This window comes from Dipteris shenzhenensis, chromosome 6 (genome assembly GCF_047967505.1).
Source record: "Dipteris shenzhenensis isolate YYH24624 ecotype China chromosome 6, Dip_SZ_1.0, whole genome shotgun sequence".
Taxonomy (NCBI): Eukaryota; Viridiplantae; Streptophyta; class Polypodiopsida; order Gleicheniales; family Dipteridaceae; genus Dipteris; species Dipteris shenzhenensis.
Genome location: NC_141601.1, coordinates 48010283 through 48030402, shown reverse-complemented (window position 1 = coordinate 48030402; position 20120 = coordinate 48010283). Strand labels below are relative to the sequence as shown.

General features: G+C 40.3%; 1 protein-coding gene across 1 annotated transcript in view; it reads left to right on the top strand.

Moving 5' to 3' along the window:
- Positions 1 to 13440: 13440 nt before the first annotated feature.
- LOC147901264 (2-oxoglutarate (2OG) and Fe(II)-dependent oxygenase superfamily protein) overlaps positions 13441 to 20120 on the top strand; it is an 86184-nt gene continuing 79504 nt past the window's right edge. The window contains exon 1 of the mRNA XM_087375779.1: positions 13441 to 13602. Within this exon, the coding sequence (XP_087231905.1) occupies positions 13572 to 13602 (31 nt within the window). The 5' untranslated portion in view covers positions 13441 to 13571. The remainder of the gene's footprint in view (positions 13603 to 20120) is intronic.

Sequence of the window (20120 nt, the reverse complement as noted above, 5' to 3'; positions counted from 1 at the left end):
ACACATATTGAAGCCTCTACATCGATGTATTTGACCCAGCACATAAAACAAACCAAAGAAAAAGAAATTATTTGCTGTTCTTTTCTTCGATCGACAGTTGGTCTAGATCTAGATCAGAGTAGACTAGATCGCCATAGTGGGGATGATTTGAATTTCTCCAAGCTGCCAATATAAGCCATGCCCAAAATTCCCAACTAGTTCTTACTCGAATAGTCCCTACGCTCACAGGCGGTTTCACACTCATTACATTTTCTAAAACCCTACCATCTTTGGATCAGTGAATAGTCTTTAGTGGTATTGGCACATTGTATCAGTGGGCAAATTGCAGACCATTGCACATTTACACTTCACATTGCCACCATCGTAGAGCCTTTAATTAGGTTATTTTCTGGCATTTGTGCACATCATTTTGAGCCTTGTAAAGCCTCTTGGCTATTTTCGGCATCATTTGCCACAAGCCTTGTAATTCAAATTGGATTATATATTGCAGTTCTACCTTCACCGACGATTGAGATTTCACTTTCTCTAGTCAGTGTTTTGTAGTTGATACAAATAGTGATTTCACAAATAGTTTGTGTTCATTTCTTGCACCATGTCTACGACTAGCAACCTCAATTTGGAGGCATATGCTAAGCTCGACAACTCCAATTATGGCACATGGAAATACCAAATGGAGACCATTCTTGTATTTCAGGACAAATGGAAGTATGTCAATGAATCTACACCTAGACCATTGGACGATCCAGCCAGCAATAGCTCTACTCCATATGTTGTCATAGCACTAGCAATAGCAAGATCTACAACGGGATCTCCAGCTACACAAATAGTTTTCACACCTATAGCAGATCCTGCCATGGCCTAAGCACAAGCAAAATTGGACAAGAAAGACCAGTATACATATCATCTGATCAAGAAGAATATGCAAGATGTCATGCTAGGATGGCTCAACACAGTCTAGACATCAAAAGAAGCATGGGATATGTTCACAACTCTCAACGAATCCAAGAACACTTCTAGGATTTTCACACTGAGCTTCAGTAGCACTCTTTGAAGGATTCCCCCTTCCTCTCATGAAGAGATTGATAGGCAACTGGTCATGTGGAATGACAATATTTTGGATGATCTTGGCAAACCACTTGGTGCTTCACACTACATGCAGTGGTCCAGATGGGAGAGGGGACCTACCTCATCTCTGGGGTCATGGAAAGCTTTTCGGAGGCTTCCAGAGGAGACTAAATCTCAGTTTGACAGGACATCTCAAAGGGATTGCAGGGAGGATCTTGTAGATTGAGGCAGCCCTTCCAGTGGATTGGGTAACATAGATGATATGCCTCTCACTTGCTCCACTTGGGTAGGTGCTTTTACGAGAGGGGGTATTCCTCTTCAGGTTTTGGCCTTTTGAAATGCACATGGAGATGCCTTGGTTTTTTATGTGCATGACGGTGGCAGATTGTTCAGGTTCACAGAGGATATCTTGCTTGAGTCTACCTTTCAGCCTATCAGGGTTATAGGTCTTTTGGAGTAGGGATCTGATTCAGAGTGGTTCCTTAACCCAGACCCCCAGCTTCCCTCCACTAGATCTTGGAGGCTTTAGCTCTACAGGGGAGTTCCCATTAGGTATTTGCATCCCCTTCTTTCGCTACACGGAAAGTGGGAGTGGATTGACATAGGGCATCGAGAGAAGAGCATCCCCTTCTTTCGCTACATGGTTAGTAATGCCAAGAGATTCCAGCTCAGTAGTAGAGGTTGGAGACCTTCTAGAGTTCCTCATTGTTTGGGAGAAAAATCAACCAAAGTTTCTACAACATCAGTGAAACCGATCATGCTGCTTACATACTTAGGATCAAAGATTGCAACAATCAACTCACAGTAGTAAGAGAGACTATGAATCCTGCAGAAATGGTTCAGGTCATCCTGGATGGACTAGGAGAGGGATACGAGAATCTAGTTCAAAGTATTGCCATCCAACGACAAATTTCAACATGGGAAGAACTTCAGTTGGTTTTACTTGGTGAAGAACTGAGGACGCAAGCCATTCATGCACACAAAGGTCATTCCAATGATCAAGCATTCACAACTTTAGATAGAAGTAGAGGATGCAAAGGCAGATCATTCCAGTGAAGTGGTCATCATCAGCATTAAAGTTAGAAGCAGCATCAGCATCATCCTCAGCAACATCAGAATCAACAAAGAGGAAATCATTTCAACCGAGGAAGATTCCAAGAATGAGGGAATGCATCTGCCAAACTGTCAAACATTCAGTGCAAGTATCATAAGTTTGGACACTATGAAAGAGATTGCCGCAAGAAGAAGTACGACCAAGGTGGTCAATCCAACAGCAATCGAGGGAATTTTTGTAGAAGAGGAAATGCAAAAGACTGATACAGTGTATCTTGACACAGATCACAATTCAAAATAGGATTTCAACTATCAAGTCGGCCAAGCAGATCAGGATCCTTGGTACATCGACAGCAGTGGTGCATCATCTCACATGACAAAGCATCAAGAATGTTTCATAGAGATGAAATCATTAGGTCAAAAGAATGTCATCTACACGGCAGATAATACACTGATTCCAGTTCAAGGGAAGGCATTGTCCCTATGAGCAATTTCACTGGTATGAAAGGATTGGTGGAAGATGTACTCTATGTTCTAAAGCTCAGTAAAAACCTCTTTCCAGTAGGTCAAATGACGGAACACAACTACCGAGTCATCTTCGACGAAGATGAATGCACTATCAAAAAGACAAATCCAAAGGATTTCAGCTCGTAGAAAAAGTAGTCAAGGAAGGACGCTTGTTCAGATTGCTAGCCACAGTAATAGATTTGCATGCCATGTCAACTCAACCACAACAGATGCCACTTTTTGCAAAATGGCACAAGAGATATGGACATGTCAATTTCAAAAGCTTGATAGAGCTCAGGAATTAGAATATGGTAATTGGGATTCCTAAGCTACATTTTCTTGGAAAAGTTTGCGAAGCATGCTACTTTAGCAAACAAAAGTGAACCAACTTTAGCAAAAGCACCTCTTGCATGAGGTATTCTTGATTTGATACATATAGATGTATGGGGTTATGCCTTGACTCGCAACATCAAAGGTTCACTTTACTACTTGACTTTCATTGATGACTACAATGGATATTGTTGGATCTACTTTCTTAAAGAGAAATCTAAAGTGTTTTCCAAATTTCAAGAATACAAAGCCATGGTAGAAAACCAAATAGGCAGAAAGATTAAAGTCATGAGATTAGACAGAGGAGGTGAATACATGCCTTCAGCATTCATGAACTTTTGCAGAAGTCACGGCATTCGAAGACAATTCTCCTGTCCAGATACTCCTTTAAAAAATGCAAGAGCTGAAAGGAAGAATGGTACTTTAGCAGATAGTGCTAGAGCAATGCTCAGTGAGAAGCATCTTCTGAATCAGTATTGGGCAGAAGCAATAGCCATTGCAAACTACTTGCTTAATTGGCTTTCTATCGAACCAATTCAGGGTATGACACCTTATGAAGCATTCAATGGACACAAGCCACGCATTGGGCATCTTCGCATATTTGTGGCTATAGTGAAGACAGCAAGGCATACAAAAAGTATGATCCCATCAACCGAAAGGTCATTATCTCTAGAGATGTAATCTTTGATGAGGAATCAAAATGGAAAACCTCAAATACAGAGGAGATAGACGCACTGATAACTCAGCCATCTACAGAAAAGTTGATGAAGAAGAGAAAGAATTGCCAGAAGCACCCCGAGAAGAACCACAGCAACTCAGAAGGTCTATTAGGGAAAGTAGACCTCCAACCAGATTGAAGGCAAAGCAATTCAGGTTGAAACCACCAATTATGCTGTTATGACTACCATCATAGTTACAGAAGAGCCAATGTACTTTGAAGATGCAATTGTTTGACAAGCCACAATGGCAAACTGCTATGAATGAAGAAATGGAAGCTTTGTACAAGAATAATCCTTGGGAATTATGTGACCTTCCTCTAGGAAAGAAGGCCATAGCAAACAAATGGGTATACAAAATGAAGTACAATGCAGATGAAAGCATTGAAAGATACAAAGCTAGACTAGTTGCAAAAGGAATTGCACAACAATATGGTCAGGGTTATGATGAGACTTATGCTCCAGTAGCAAAGATGGATTCTATACAATTCTTGATATCACTAGCAACACTCAGCAAATGGAATGTGTACCAACTCGATGACAAGAATGCATTTCTCAATGCTTACCTAGACGAGGAAGTCTACATGCAACAACAGTAGGTTATGTTGAACCAAGAAAGGAGAATTAGGTTTGCCATCTCAAGAAAAGTCTCTACAGCTTAAAGCAAGCACCCAAAAGTTGGTATACTAGAATCGATAAGTATTTTGCTGATCTGGGATACATGAAATCCAATGCATATCATCCTCTCAACTGCAAAGTTCAAGCGGAAGACATCACTATTGCGCTTTTGTATGTAGATGATCTGATTGTGACTAGAAGCAAGTATAGCTTCATCAAGAAATGGAAACAAGACTTATTTGCTGAGTTTGACATGAAATATCTTGGACTTATGCACTGCTATCTTGGAATTGAGTTGTGAAGAGATTCAGACAATACCTTTATGAGTCAACTCAAATGTTTCGACAGTCTCCTGAAGAAGTTTCATATGGAAGATTGCAAGATTGCAGCCACTCCCATGAAACAGAGTTTGAAACTTACAAAAGATTAAGAAAAGCCTGCAGTCAATGATAGGTACTACAGACATCTCATCGGATCTCTTATATATCTGACTATCACACAGCTAGATATTTGTTATGCACTAAGTTCACTTGCACAGTTTATGCAAATCCAAAACAGTATCACTTGGAATGTAGCCAAAAGAGTCTTAAGAAACATCAGAGGTACAAGACAGTTTGGAATAGAATACAGAGGAAGCCATCCAAGGTTGCATGGATACTATGATAGTGACTATGCCGGAGATCATGAGACCAAGAGATCCACATAGGGATATGCATTTTTTCTTGGTCAAGGTGCTATATCATGGTTGTCAAACAAAAAGTTAATTGTTTCTTTGTCTTCGACTGAAGCAAAATATATGGCACTCACTATAGGTGCATGTGAGGCTATATGGCTCAAAAGACTATTGTTAGAAATAGGTTACTTTGATGAATCAAAGCCAACGACAATATACTGTGATAATCAAATTGGCTCAAGCATTGGCCAAGAATCCTATCAGTTCGGGACAAAGCACATTGATGTCAAAGAGCACTTCATCAGAGAAAGAGTGTTTGGGGACATCACACTATAGCATTGTGATAGCAAAGAGAATGTTGCAAACATCTTTACCAAACCACTCGGTAAAGAGCTTTTTGAGAAACATCGACAAGCTCTTGGTTTGATACAGAGGAAGGGCATTCCCTTTAAAGGGGTGTGATGGAATGTAATGCTCAATCCTTCATCGATTCCCCATAATCCTCATCCTGAGGGAAGTCCTACTTCATGATGTTGATCTTGAGGGAAGGTGTTGAGAGATCACACTCAACAACATGTGATTACATGTGCATAGCACTAACACATATAGAGTGCTATAAAGAAAAGGGTTAGATCCCCTAACCCTAACCCTAAATGGGTTTATATATATTCTACATTTTCAACTAAATCTAGTGTACAATTAGTCATTTGTGGTGTGCTCTCTAGCTATGCCCTCCCTCCTCATCTCCACTCTTCTCCTCTCCCCTCTTTATATTTTGTCACTTTCCTCAGGTGTGCTTGCATATTAGACAAATATGGTGGCTCTCTCATTTGGGTAGGCCATGTCATTTGGTGGAATTGGTTATGACCTTTCCTCAGATGTGCTTGCATAGTAGACAAATATGGTGGTGCTCTCATTTTGGCAAGCCATGTCATTTGGTATATGGTGAATCACCTAGATTTCTTCTACCCTGGTATGAGTTTGGCAACAACATTCCACATCTGGTTGAATGGACCTACAAAACCCATAATTGAAACTCTTATCACCTTTGTATTTGTAAGAGAATTCATGATCCACCTCTTCTTTATAATCATATCATGTTTAGTGGTGTCATGTGTGCATATATTCTTATAATCATATCCACCTCTTCTTTATAATCATATCATGTTTAGTGGTGTGCATATATTCTTGGACCTTCTTGAGGGGTTCTAGTCTAATCTTAATGCACGTGTGCACTCTCTCTCTCTCTATCTCTCTCTGTCTCTCTCTGTCTCTCTCTCTCTCTCTCTCTCTCTGTCTCTCTCTCACACACACACACACACACACACATGCACGTGTGCATGCGTGTGCATGTACACACACACACACACACGCATGCACACACACACACACGTGCGTGTGCACACATGCGTGCACACAAAAGATGCACTTACCATCACCCCCAATTCTAAGTAACATCTCTAGCTTCACAATCACTCATGCTCCCCGTTTTTGCTTGAGTATCCTACCTATACAAAAATTTGCAACTTGGACAATTTAGTAGTTCTTTTTCAAGGAATTGTGAATGCACATGCAAGCAACATCAAGCCTTTAGAGGTCATATCCACTGAGATATATCACCAAATTGTTTGTTTCTCTAAAAGAATTATATAATTAAAGACATTTTCATTAAAAGAAAATAAGGTTGTCATATTGTTATGTGAGTGGGATATATACATTACCATTAGAGACCCAAAATAGGCTCATAACAAAATTATAGCAAGTTAATAGCAAAGATAGAATATAAAGTATAAATTCATGCTTGGTAACGACCAAAAGCTTTAAAACTTGTTGATCTAGATCCATGCATTGTTGTAAGAGATTTGAACTACAAAGCCTCTTGGAATTACTCCATTAAGGGTTTTTCCTCCTTTAGATTCAAGATAGCCAGCAAGATTTAGGGTTATAAGGTGCATCATTAAAAACAAAATTGTTTTTATCTATTCAAATAAACCATAAAGCATATCTTATGACAAAAGACCACTTATCCATTTTTGTTTTTAGATCTAGGAAAAATAGCCTTCCCATTCAAGGGTTCTCCAACAAGATGTTGAACTACTTTCTAGATTTATAGTAGGAGGGCAACCATCAAAGAGATGAACAATATATTTAGTTTGACCCAAATATTTCTTAAATTTTGGATTAAAACTTTGGCATTAGTACAAATAACTTGATGAAAAATAATTTGTAAGAGAATTGAGATTTTTTCTAGGATCTCTTTGCCCAAGACATTGATGAATTTCTAAGATCTCTTTAACCAAGATATTGATGAATTTCAGCTTCTATATTTTGAGATTGCTAGAGATTTTCCATCCATTGCTAAGGGTTATGATAATGTCACTAGGGACAAGAGGAAAAAAATTGATTGATGAAAATTGAAAGGAGCCTACTTATTTAAATTCTCTGTGGAAGATAAATTGGGTACCACCCTTCCATCCAACAATGCCTTCTCAAAGTGCCAATCTCACTAACATGAAGTCTTTACCTCTATTAGTTAATATGTACACTTACATGATGCCTCCCCAAACTTTTGATTTGAACTCATTTATATTTCATAGCTATATCTAAGATTATAGAATCTTCTTTAAATTTTCATAAACCATGTGAGATCTTCATCAGATGGATTTGCACCAATATGAATGGCAGAGACCCATGTAGAATCAATATCCTAACGAGACTTTCTAAGAGAAACTAATATGAGATCTGCCAGCTTCCAAATAACTCTAAATGGATTTCCATAAGAAATTGGATTTGATAGTATAGGGTTATGCGTCACATAAAGTACAAGCAAAAAGGATAGCCTTTCCATTAGGCTTTGAGTGGATCTAATTGAGGTCATTTTTCTAAGCATAATAATGGCCCACAATGTACTTTAAAAGCCTTAAAGATATAGTAGTTGCTAATTTTTGGGCTATATCGTGAGTCTTAAGGATCATGGGAATAACCAACAATCAAAATATGGATTCTTTTTTAATTATGGAGAAATCATTGGCATTTAAAATTGTTTGGGAGTCTACAAAGAGACAACAACATCCTATTTTGGTGAGGTTTACTAGGAAACCAAATGCTTTGCATAATATGTCTAGTCAATCGAAGACAATTAAAATGTAATGAGGGATTAACCTTGGTGTTGGTGAATTGGTATCGTTTGCAGAGTGTCCTTTGATGTTGTTGGATTGGTATCATTTGCAAACTATTCATGAACTAATTTCCCATCATTAGATAGATTAATACCATTGAGAGAGCCTTTACCTACTTCTCTCATGATGAGCTAGGCCAAAGCATCCATTGTAATAGCAGAGGAGAGTGGAGATAATGGTAATCCTTGCCTAGTAGATTGTTTGAGTAAATCAACATCTGATATAGTCCCATTTATGCACACTTTATCATTGGCATTAGAGAGACAGAGTTCTATATAACCAATGAAACCCTTTGAAACCTTTTGCAAGGTTCATGATCTGTTAGGATTGAGTTAAAAAGTCCCTGCTAGTCTATCATAGGCTCTATCCATGCCAACCTTTATAAATCATGGATCTTGATTTGTCTCCTTAGTATACTCATATCGTTCTCAAATATTGATGTCTAGCTTTGTAGGAATTTTTTGTTTACGCCTAATCCTTAGCCTATATCATGAGAGATGTCTACCTTTGTAGGAAATTTTTGTTTATGCATAATCCTTAGCCTATATCATGAGAGATGTCTGCCTTTGTAGGAAATTTTTGTTTAGGCCTAATCCTTAGCCTATATTATGTGAGTGAGAGCTTTGGCAAAGATTTTGTAACTTCTTAAACCAACATGGTGGGGGGGATCTAGCTTCTCAATTATGCCTTATCACCTCCTTTGGGGATATTTTTGATTGTATCACCATTCAAGTGGGGTGTATATGCCCACAATAGCTTTTCTTCATGGTGCAACAATGTCCCAATAGCATTTATAGAATCCTCTAAGGAGACAACTTGACTATGGTGTTTCCCCATAAACCTTTACTTGAACTACATTCCCCAAATCATCCAAAGTCAAAGGGGCATCAAGAAGTAGTTAATCAAAAGGAACCACGTGCCTTCTTGTATTCTATTGAGATTAAATTCTAAATGAGGGTGTAGTGGCAATAGAGAGAAGGTTTTCAAAATGATTATAAATCAAATTATAAGCCAACCCTAAAATTGACATCATATTTTTCAAGAGAGGAACCTCTTCTTGAGATAATTACTTCATTATAAGTCTAAAATTCTATCAATTGATTTAATTATTCTTCTAGGCCACCGATCTTTAAAGGATATTTTGGACTACTTCATTTAGTTTCTAGCCTCTGAAACTTAAGAAGGAATCCTTGAGTGGTTTTTATTGTCATTGCACAAGAGTTTGCAATGTGGTTAGAGGGAAAACAAACCTAGTCTTAAATAGAATCAAGTTTAGCTTGGATCTAATCCAATATGAAAAAGCTAGGGTCAAATTTAGACCAAGATAGCATTGTATGCCCTTGGGGAAAGTCAATTGTTACATGTTCAAGTTGATAATATGCACTACTTATTAGGATAGGTGGATAATACCTTACTATCCAATTTTAGAGCAAGGCTAGAGTTTTAGAGAAGTAAGTACCTTGTCTCCTTCCTACTGTCGCCGGAAATTTGTTGCACAAAGTGAAAACATATTCCTTTCCCAAGTTACTAAGCAAATAGGCCTTATACAAATCTTCCAGCAAGCAAAGAGTTTAGACCCTCTAATAAAAATCCCTAAACCAAGCCCTTTATCACTTCTAGCCTCTACCATGTTGAAGTCACCAATAATAGTGAAATTATCTTATGCAAATCCAAATCTATCCCAAAGTGTCTTTCTAGTAGAACAAGAGTTAGGAGCATGCAAAGATACACAATTATTGACACCAAGAGTGAAGGCACAATAGCTACACCAACTCTTCCTTCCTCATGATTATTGAAAAACTATTTCTTCTACTATAACCAGCCTACTAAGTAAAACGTCCTTTGTAACTTTGAATTAGTAGCCTAATGGATGGGATACAGCTATTATCCCTTAGTCATCTAGATAGTCAGGGTTCTGTTAGAATAAAAAATCCCATATACATCTAGAGACATCATTGAACTATTTTTATTTGCCATGTTTATTATGTTTCTTTTTCACTTTAGAGCCTAGACAATCCACCTACCTAGAATTTTCCATTTTAGAGAGTCTTCTCTTACATTGAGGACCACAAGGGTTTACCTTCAACTCGACCAATGTTTTATTTGCAAGCAAGTTTAGGTATCATGTGGCTCCTTTCATGTCTATCCTAAGAAGGATTTCTATTTACAAGCAAATCTAGCTCTGCTATAGCTCCTTGCATGTCTATTATGAGATCAATTGCAATTCTATCATGAGAAGGGTTTCTATTTTCAAGCAAGTCTAGGTCTCCTATGGCTCCTTGCATGTCTAATCTGAGATCAATGCAATCTTACCTTGAGAAGGGTTTCTATTTGCAAGAAAGTTTAGGTCTCTTATGGCTCCTTGCATGTCTATCCTAGAGATCAATTGCTTCCTTCTAGAATGGAGGTCCTCCTTGGGGGGAAGGTCCTCTTGGACTACTTCTTCCCATGTCTACTTAGGTAGTAAGATGTTGGAAGATGTACATACTTGCATAGAGGGGAAAGACAGGGAGGTAGTTCATAGCAAATGTGCTAGACTCGTGGACTTTAGAGAACACTAGTGAAAAAGAAATTTTGGAAGTAGAGTTGTGAATAGTAGACTCAAAGAGTGATTTTAACAAAGAGGATGAGAGGACACCTTCCATCTCCTTCCATGATTAGTATTCCATTCATGAAGGGACCACCATTAGTCTCAAATAGGTGATTTTGATGAGGACTAGGATGAGGGGATGCCTCCCCTATCCCTCAATGATTAGTTTCCCATACACAAAGGGAACCATTAGTCTAGGATGAGCTAATAACTCCCCAAGAACTCACTTCTTCCCCATGGAAGCCACTCATACATGCCCTTTGTGAAAGAAAGACTGGATGATAAATTGTTGCTAGCTTTGTAAAATAAAGATGCAAGAAAAGTTTGGAGAGAGACCTTCTGGAATGTAGGTCCTTCTTTGGGAGGAAGGACATCTTGGATTACTTCTTCCCTTATCTATTGAGGTACTAACATGTTGGAAGGAGTTACATCCTCACATTGATTGGAAAGGCAAGGAGGTACTTCATATTAGATTTCAAAGGGGATTTAGACAAGGAGGATGAGAGGACATCCCTCCATGTAGTCTTCTATGCATGAAGGGAATCATCAATTTCAAAAACACACTTTTGATGAGGAATCAGATGAGAGGATGCCTCCCCACTGCAGAAAGGGAACCAGTAGTCTATTATGAGCTAATATCCCCTATGGAAACCACTCATACAAGCCCTTTATGATGATAGAAAGACTAGATGATAAATTGTTGCTAATTTGGTAAGATAAAGAATGCAAGAGGAGTTTGAGAGAGAGAGAGAGAGAGAGAGAGAGAGAGAGAGAGAGAGAGAGAGAGAGAGAGAGAGAGAGAGAGAGAGATTAAAATCTCATCTTAAGTGCACTTGAGGCCCATCTAGACATATATGAAATAGGCAAAAGCTAAAGTTCAAAATAAATATGAATAAGCATCCATGTCTTTTAATGCATGGTCAAAGTGACCCACTTTCAATTTTTGGGTATTCAATATGCTATTATTAAGGCATAATACATGTACTCTTATTAATAATTGCACAAAGAATAAATCCCAATAGGAAAGAACAATTGAGGTTCGTTGGAACAAAACCATTATGAAAAAATTTCATATATTTCCAATGTCCTTGGTGTAAATGTCTGACATGGGAGCTTTCGTCACATTATGATATGCTCTCATTGCAAAATCTAAAGACATGAAGAATCATTTCCATTGCCTCATAAGCAAAAGAAAACATTAAATGCTCTAGGTTTTCTAAACTCTTAATCATGACAAGCCACTTTTCCTTTCACTGTTTATGCCATTCTTTGCTTTGCTAGGTTTTTGGAATTGAATCCATCACATTTAAAAAGGCTTGTAAAAATTGGTACATCTTCCTTTTTGGGACCTTAACACCATGTAACAAGTTGTCTTCATGGCTGCTATTCTGAAAGCTTGGGGCTGCTTCAGAAACACACTTTGCAGTTCCACCCACTTCTCATGAATTTTATTGACTCAATATTTTACCTTTAAATTCACTGAAATGGTGAACATTTTATACATCATATTTATAGTGAAATACTTCTCAAACAGTTCCTATATGCATAGTATTTGTATATTTAGATTAAGCACAACTAGATTTAGAATTTGTTTGTAGCTTTAAAGAATTTTTTATACAAATTTCAAATTAAAAAATAAGCTCAAGGGTAATTAGGAGCCATTATGCAGCTACAAAAACAGGTAATCCAAATGCTCTCATCCATTAGTATAGGTCTTGAAGAGTTGAGGGCAAGGAGTCTTTGATTTTTTTTACTTTTGTACTAATGTTGCTTGTAAAAGAATGGAATCTACGATTCACACCTATCAAAGTGTGCCCCCCTTATAAAAAGTATGGATAATTCCTTTACTAACTAACTCCTTGTGAGTATGTCCTTTATGCTTATAATTAACTAATCGATTGGTTAATTTGTGGGCGACTTTGAGAGAAAGCCATATACTACATGAATTATTCCAAAGGTAGATGATTTGTCTTTATGCTTTTTCAAGAATGGATTTTTACTCAGTGTCTTATAAAATTTAAAAATTATTTGCTTTCACTACAAAACATGGGTCATGTTGCTCTTCTGATGGTACATTAAATAAAGATTAAGTGTGTGTACATGCATTACACACACAGATGCTTGTGAGTGAGTGTGTGTGTGTGTGTGTGTGAGAGAGAGAGAGAGAGAGAGAGAGAGAGAGAGAGAGAGAGATCCCTTTTAATGTCACCCAGGCCCCTCACGCATCGAGTGCCCAACGATGGGCAGGTAGGGGCAAGGCATAGGGGCAGGGCATCCATGTGTTGAGAACTGAGTGGGCACACATGCCCATATGATGCCCAGCCTCCACTCCTTGTCATACCTCACCCATTTCACAAAATTACGATTTTCACGCTAATAGTAGGATCTGAAGTAGGGCCAACCAATACAAAGATCACAAACTTTACCACCTTAGCCCATTTGACATAAATGTGTTCTCTTTTCAATTTAGCTTGTGCACACACTGTCGAGTGGGAATAGGGCGGTGTGTAACCACTCTTAAAATCTTGATTTTTTTTCACCAGAAGAGAGAATGTCCCCGTGAAAATGTTGAATGTTGTGGTGGTGTTAAAGTCGTGTAGGACTCATCACTCTGGTTAATACTTATGGAGTCTTTTTGCACGTGCGCATTTTTAAAAAATAGTCAAAATGTTGAATTTTTCCCCATTAGGAGTGAAATGGACTGTTTTTGCACGAGCGATAGAGGTCCCCTTTAAATAAGCACGTCAGCTTTGATTGTATAAGAGTTCGTCTCTCACATTTCATGTGCAGAAAGATCCTACAGCGTTCAAGTACTGGACCCGATTGATGAATCTTGAGCCATGGTTTCATTCACTTCCATTCCCGTTATAGGTCTCTCTCTCTCTCTCTCTCTCTCTCTCTAATATATATATATATATATATTATTTGCTTGCTTCGTGCTTGTTTTATTTCGCTTCCATCCAAGGTATCTAGTTTGAGTGAGCTACTACACGGGCAATTTCTGCCTTGGCCAATTTGGTAGTTTTCTGCCAAGGAAGTCTGAATCCTTTTGGCACAGGCAAGCACGTCAAAACCTTCAGAGCTCGTGTCTATCGATATCTATTAACGGGCCTGCTCGTCTCTCTACAAATGTTGCAGCACTGAGGAATTTTCTTGAAGAAAACCCTTTGCAACTGGAATCCTAGATCTAAACTGTTGCTCAAATATTGTAGAAGAAACAATTAGAGAGGGATTGGAAGACAGCCGAAGAACCCCCACCATCTCCTCTCTCTCTCTCTCTCACACACACACACACACACACACACACACACACAGAGACAAAGAGAAATCTGAGGTAACATTTTCAGAAGAGAAGACAGGGGTAAGCAATCTGAGGGAACCACACAACAGTAAATGCTCGAGTAAGCCTGTAAGAGAGAGAAAGAAAGAAAGAACGTCCTTGGGAGGCCTCACGGGCAGAGAGAGAGAGAGAGAGAGAGAGAGAGAGAGAGAAAGAGAGAGAGAGAGGTTCATTAATGTCTGTACAATACCTCCTATCTATGAAACCAAAAAACTGAAATGTTATCCTCACACATCCTGTGTGTCAGGGACATCTATGGCTGATGGTATCACTGCCTAGGTGAGAGCGCTGCAGCCCCCAGCACAGCAGCATCATTCATACAGCGCCGTATGGACTGCTGAAGTCTGCATTATGGCACCATATAGTTGGCAGCAGACAGGTTGAGGCAGCAGGCTGGTCGGTCCAACCTGTGACAGGGTGCAGGCTACAGACTAGTAGAGCCTCACTATCAGCCCCAGCAGATGCCACAGTCCTTACAGTAACCCCAGCCCATACATGTCCTATCTTATCATGTGATTGGCTCCTGCTAGCCTCTACAATTAGCATCAGGCATGAACAGCCTCCCGAACCTTAGTCCAGCCATAAAGTGGGAATTAGATATCTTCCCTCTTCATTGAGGGAAGCAACAATTGTCTTGTCTACAGTGGGTATATAGTGATTGCCAGGCCCAACATAAAGAATAAAGACAGCAGATAGCATATATGTCAGTGCAAACCATGATGTGACTTTGTCCATGCATATTCTTAGTATCTCTCTCTTTCTTCATAGACAATATTCCACACTTCTGCACCAAGTACGCAGAATGGGCATACTTAGTGTGAGAGTATCATTTGTATCTTGCTTGTTACACCGTGTACTGGAATTAGAAGTGTCTAGTGCACCTCAATGATAAGAGAATATGGAATAAATACAAGATTTGAATCTCAATAATGAGGATTGTGAGGTGACTAAACTAAGGCCATTGGGCTCCCTATTGTCACTGGAAAATGTCTGAAATTTGCATTAGCCTCCCTTTGATCGACCGTGTTGGTCTTGTCCATGTGAGCATCGTATTGTGAGGTGTCCCGATGGGCGGGTGTGCTCCGTCAAGAGTCGGCCATGGGGCTATGAGTGAGCATGGATGGGTCCCATCTAGAGCATGCCAGAATTTGTCTCTGTGGTTTCTTGGCTTGCTCTATGGGGCACCACAATGCTATCTGGGGCTGTAAGATTGCAATGACAGTGCCTCTTATGGGGCATGTCCTCGTTGTTCTTATCTTGTAACATGCAATGGTGAAAGATTGTGTAATACGCAGCAAGACCTTCTTTAAACCGTTGTGCGACCCGTATGCGTATGCACCATAAGAGATAGAGAGGGAGTAGGGTTAGAGAGAGAATGTAGACGACACCAGATTGGGTCCGTGTACAAGGGCTCACAATGGGGTCACGGCATACAACAATATATCCTATCATAGGAACTATTTGCACTTTGTCGATGAAGCCAGTTCTCACCTTATACCTAAGCACGGGGGTGCATGTGACATTCCCTCCTCCTTAACTTGGCGGTAGGTGCATGGCCTCCAAGTAGTCCACCAATATCTATGGGAACTCCTGGAAGAAACTTTCGTCTAGCCACACCGCTTCATGGGTTCCTTGATCTCGAAACTTCGAATTTGCGAATCCGGCGTCCTGACCCATGCTTCCATTTATGGAGGAGAATTTGCTCTGGCTCAATGACTTCTACCTCGTCGATCACCTCAGGCTGCTGCTCATCAAAGATATCGTTGAGTGGTGGCCCAATATATGGCTTCAACCATGCCACTTGAAAGACATTATGCATCATCCAACTTTTTGGTAACCGTAGCTTCATAGAGACATCGTTGATCTTCTTAATGATGGGGAATGGTCCGAAACTTTTGAAGGATAACTTAGGGCATCGCTTGCCCACCTGTTTTAGCCTTTGCTTTATAATCCTCAAATAAACCCAACCACCCTCTTTATAATAGACATCTCGTCGAGACTTATTGGCTTGGCGCATGTATGTTGCATGAGCTTTGGCGAGGCGGTATTTAACTGACTTTGTGATCTCGGCCATGGATTCTGTAGTTTTGTTGGCTTTGAGAGGCGGTGATATCATCCTGGTGAGGAGTGAAGAGGACCTTCTCCCGAAAGTAGCTCCATATGGGGTACGCCCAATACTTGAATAGTAGGTATCGTTCAATATGGCATGTACTAATGGGAGGAACTGCTCCCACTTGGATTGCGAATCATGACAATACAATTTTAGTATATTAAAAGCCAATTTATTGTCTACTTCTGATTGGTTTGCGGATGAAAAGCGTTGGACATCTAGAGCTTGGTACCAAAGTTTTCGAACAGAGCCTCCATAAGTGTGAGGTGAATTTGAAATCTTTGTCCGTGGTAAGGGTCGGTGGAAATCCTCCAATCGGGTATCAATATCTAATAAATAAGCGGGCTACGTCTTCTGCACTGGCTGTCTGCTTGCACGGAATAAGCATACAAAATTTACTAAACCAATCAACAATGGTTAGACATTGAGTATTTCACGTACCTGCAGATGCGGGAAGGGGTCCCACAAAATCCATCGTGATGTCTTGGAAAGGACCTTCAGGGATTGGTAAGGGCTGAAGCAATCCTACCGTGTTCTGATGGGACACGTGTAACCGGCCTTCAAGAATCTAAAGGGTAGTAGTCCTCGTCTACTCAGTCATAAACCTCATAAATTGCCACAATACAAGCTTCAATCACTTCAACCACTTAACAATACTTAGAAATAAACTTCAACAACAACAATGGGGAGGTTAGAATGCCCCTGCTCAGTGAAAACAATGCACAATACACCCACTGGCCCCAAATGCCTTGGCGCCCCTTTCGGTATTTTTTTAATGCTTTTGAATGAAAATGCTTTACACCAGGGGCTCACCCCTGCACTGTTCCTCTCTGCAAATCCTCTAACTATTTTTGGGCATCTATTCCACAGTGCACCACTAGAATCCAAATGGCAAGGCAATCTTAGGCATCCACTTCTAACTTAATCCAACTGAAAGGAATCCAAACATCCAAGCCACTAGCAAACTGTGCTCAAAGCAGCCTCAAGGCTTTCACACACAACACACTGGCCCTTTGGCCTTTCGCTAGGCACACCCTTTGCTTTTGAGTGCTTACTTAAGCCTGTGGGGGACCAGAAAGGACTCCAAACACAAGAAATACACTGCAGATAACTTCAAAATACCCCGAAGTCCCTGCTTCAAGATTTGTGCCAGAAAAGCCTCCTCGGAAACGTGTCTGCCTCGAATTCCTCGCTAGGGCCTCCTCGAGGAGTGTGCCATCCTCGAATCTCGTGCCAAAGTGTGCGTACAGTTGTACAGACTGTCCCTACAACCTGTACGGCAGTCTTATAGCAGCCTTGTTTGCCTTGAAAATCGTGCCAAACCATACAACATTGTGGTTGTGTGCAAGATCTTGAGCAAGCGTCAGAGCAACAACATGCAGGTGCCAGAGCAGCATAAAACCAGCTGGGAGAGCAAGAACAAGCAACGAAAATAGCTCCAAGAACTTATGCCAACTAAGGATGGTTTAGGAGGGTGAGGGGGAGAGATGTGGGTTGGGGGAAGCACATGCATTTGCATGCATGCCACTTGGCCCTTCATTAAAGTCCCAACCACCATACTAAGGACAACATTGGTTGTCCTTGGGCCTAACTTTATAACCCCTCTTAAATGTCTATGCCTTGCCCCTAGGACCTAGTGGGTGCACTTAGAAATTGCCCCTTGGGACTTCTAGGAAGTCTGCAATTCCTCTAGCCAGTCCCTCACGGCCAAACCATTACTAAACTTAACCACGGTTAACCCCGAGTTGAGTTACATTAAACTTTATATCACTTTTCACGTCCCTGTGACGTAACCTCCTCTTAAAACAGCAAACTACCGAGGTGGTTGCTGAAAACTTACAGGAAAATGAAGAAAATATGCAGAAATAGCCCATACCAGAATATACACCATCTTTAAGATAGAACCTGCAATTACATGCCTATCCACAAGCCCACAATTCCCTAGATGGTTCCCTCCTGCCACATGTCATCATTTTAGACCTTTAGCTTGGTACATTATTCACCCCTCTCTTGGGGCACAATTAAAACATTTGCCCCTTGGCATTCTCACACATTTAGGTGCACCTAGGCTTGAGCACTTAGAACCACCTAGTTGATGCCAATACACCCTCACCTAGGACCTTGGCAGTTACTTCCCTTGACCATTTTATTTACGCACATAAAATATTACAAAAGTCGGTCATCTAAGGGAAAATGCCCACTGATCTTTCCGAGGTCATGCTATCTCGGCTAGAGCATAACATTCCTTCCCTTTTCAAGCATCAGCGTCCTCGATGATGAAATCTGGGAATACTCTCCGTAACTGGTATACGGATTCCCAGGTAGCTTCTGATAGAGGTAGACCATGCCATGCAACCAACACCGTGGGTATCTTCCGATTGCGCACTTGCATTGTTTCTCGGTCCAGGATTCCTGTTGGTTTGCGTCTTGCATTATCCTCTATCTCCTGAAACAAAACAACACCTTCGATTAGTGAGTCACCTGTATGCAAAAATTTCTTCAAACGAGAAACATGAAACACTGGGTGCACCTTACACCCCTGTGGTAATTCTAATTTATAGGCTACCTTGCCTATTCTTTTTAGAAACCATGGCCCACAATATCGAGGTGATAACTTAGCACACTCTCCTGCAGTCAAAGACTTAGAGTGCAAAGGAACTCTGAGAAAAACTTTTTCTCCTTCCTTAAATTCTCTAGCGGATCGGTTTTCATTTGCATACGCCTTAGCTCTATCCATAGCTTGGCGGATGTTAGCTCTCGCAAGTGTTAGCATCTCCCGCATCTGAACCACAAAGTTCGCAGCACTAGGCACTTTCTGAGGTATTCCAACTATAGTTGGGTTCGCTGGCCTATAACCATAGTTCAATTCAAACGGACTGAACCCTGTAGAGGAATGTTTTCTATCATTGTAGACAAACTCTAACAATGGCAACTACTTGTCCCATGTATGTTGTCTCAATGACACATATGCTCTAAGCATATCCTCTAAAATTTGGTTGATTCTTTCTGTTTGACCAGCCGTTTCTGGATGATCCCCACTACTCATTCCCAACTCAGTTCTTAGTGTTTCAAATACCGCAGTCCAAAAATGACCGGTAAATTTGACATCTCTGTCTGACACTATGGATTTGGGTAATCCATGCAGACGAAATATATGTCTAATAAACAAATCCGCCACTTGCGGGGCACTGATATGATTCTATTGTAGGGCTGCCTACGACACAAGGTGGATATGATTCTATCTTGGTAAGACGATCAACCACCACAAGGATAGAATCATATCCACCTTGTGTCGTAGGCAGCCCTATAATAAAGTCCATGGAAATGCTCTCCCACTTACTTAGTGGTATCTCCAAGGGCTATAAAAGTCTGGGTGGCTTCACCCGTTCTGCCTTACTTACCTGACACGAAAAACGTGTCACATATTCATGAATATGCTTTTTCATCTTTGGCCAAAAGAAATCTCGCTTCACGAGATCATATGTCTTCTCGACTCCTGGATGTCCCGCACATGGGCTATCATGGCATTGTCGAATGACTCTTTGCCTGAGATCATTCTGATTAGGTACTACTACCTTGCCATTTCTTTTCAGCATACCATCCCTTATGGCATATCTTGCATAAGTTTGGCCTTTTTTGGATGCCAGGTCATCCTTTTCCCCGGGTTTTAACATATGAGCCTTAGGCCATAGGCTCTGGACAAACTCGTCCACCTTTTGAGTTTCTCTACTCTCGGCCATTAGAGCACTCTCTAACACCATGAAGCTCATGTTATGCATAATGCATGACAACGCATCAGTAACTTTATTATCCTTCCCTCTTCGGTACCGAATCGTCAAATTAAATTCCTGCATGAGTTCTACCCACCTAGCTTGGCGGCCTCTCAAGTCAGGTTGTTTACAAAAATATTTCAGAGTATCATGATCAACATCCACATAA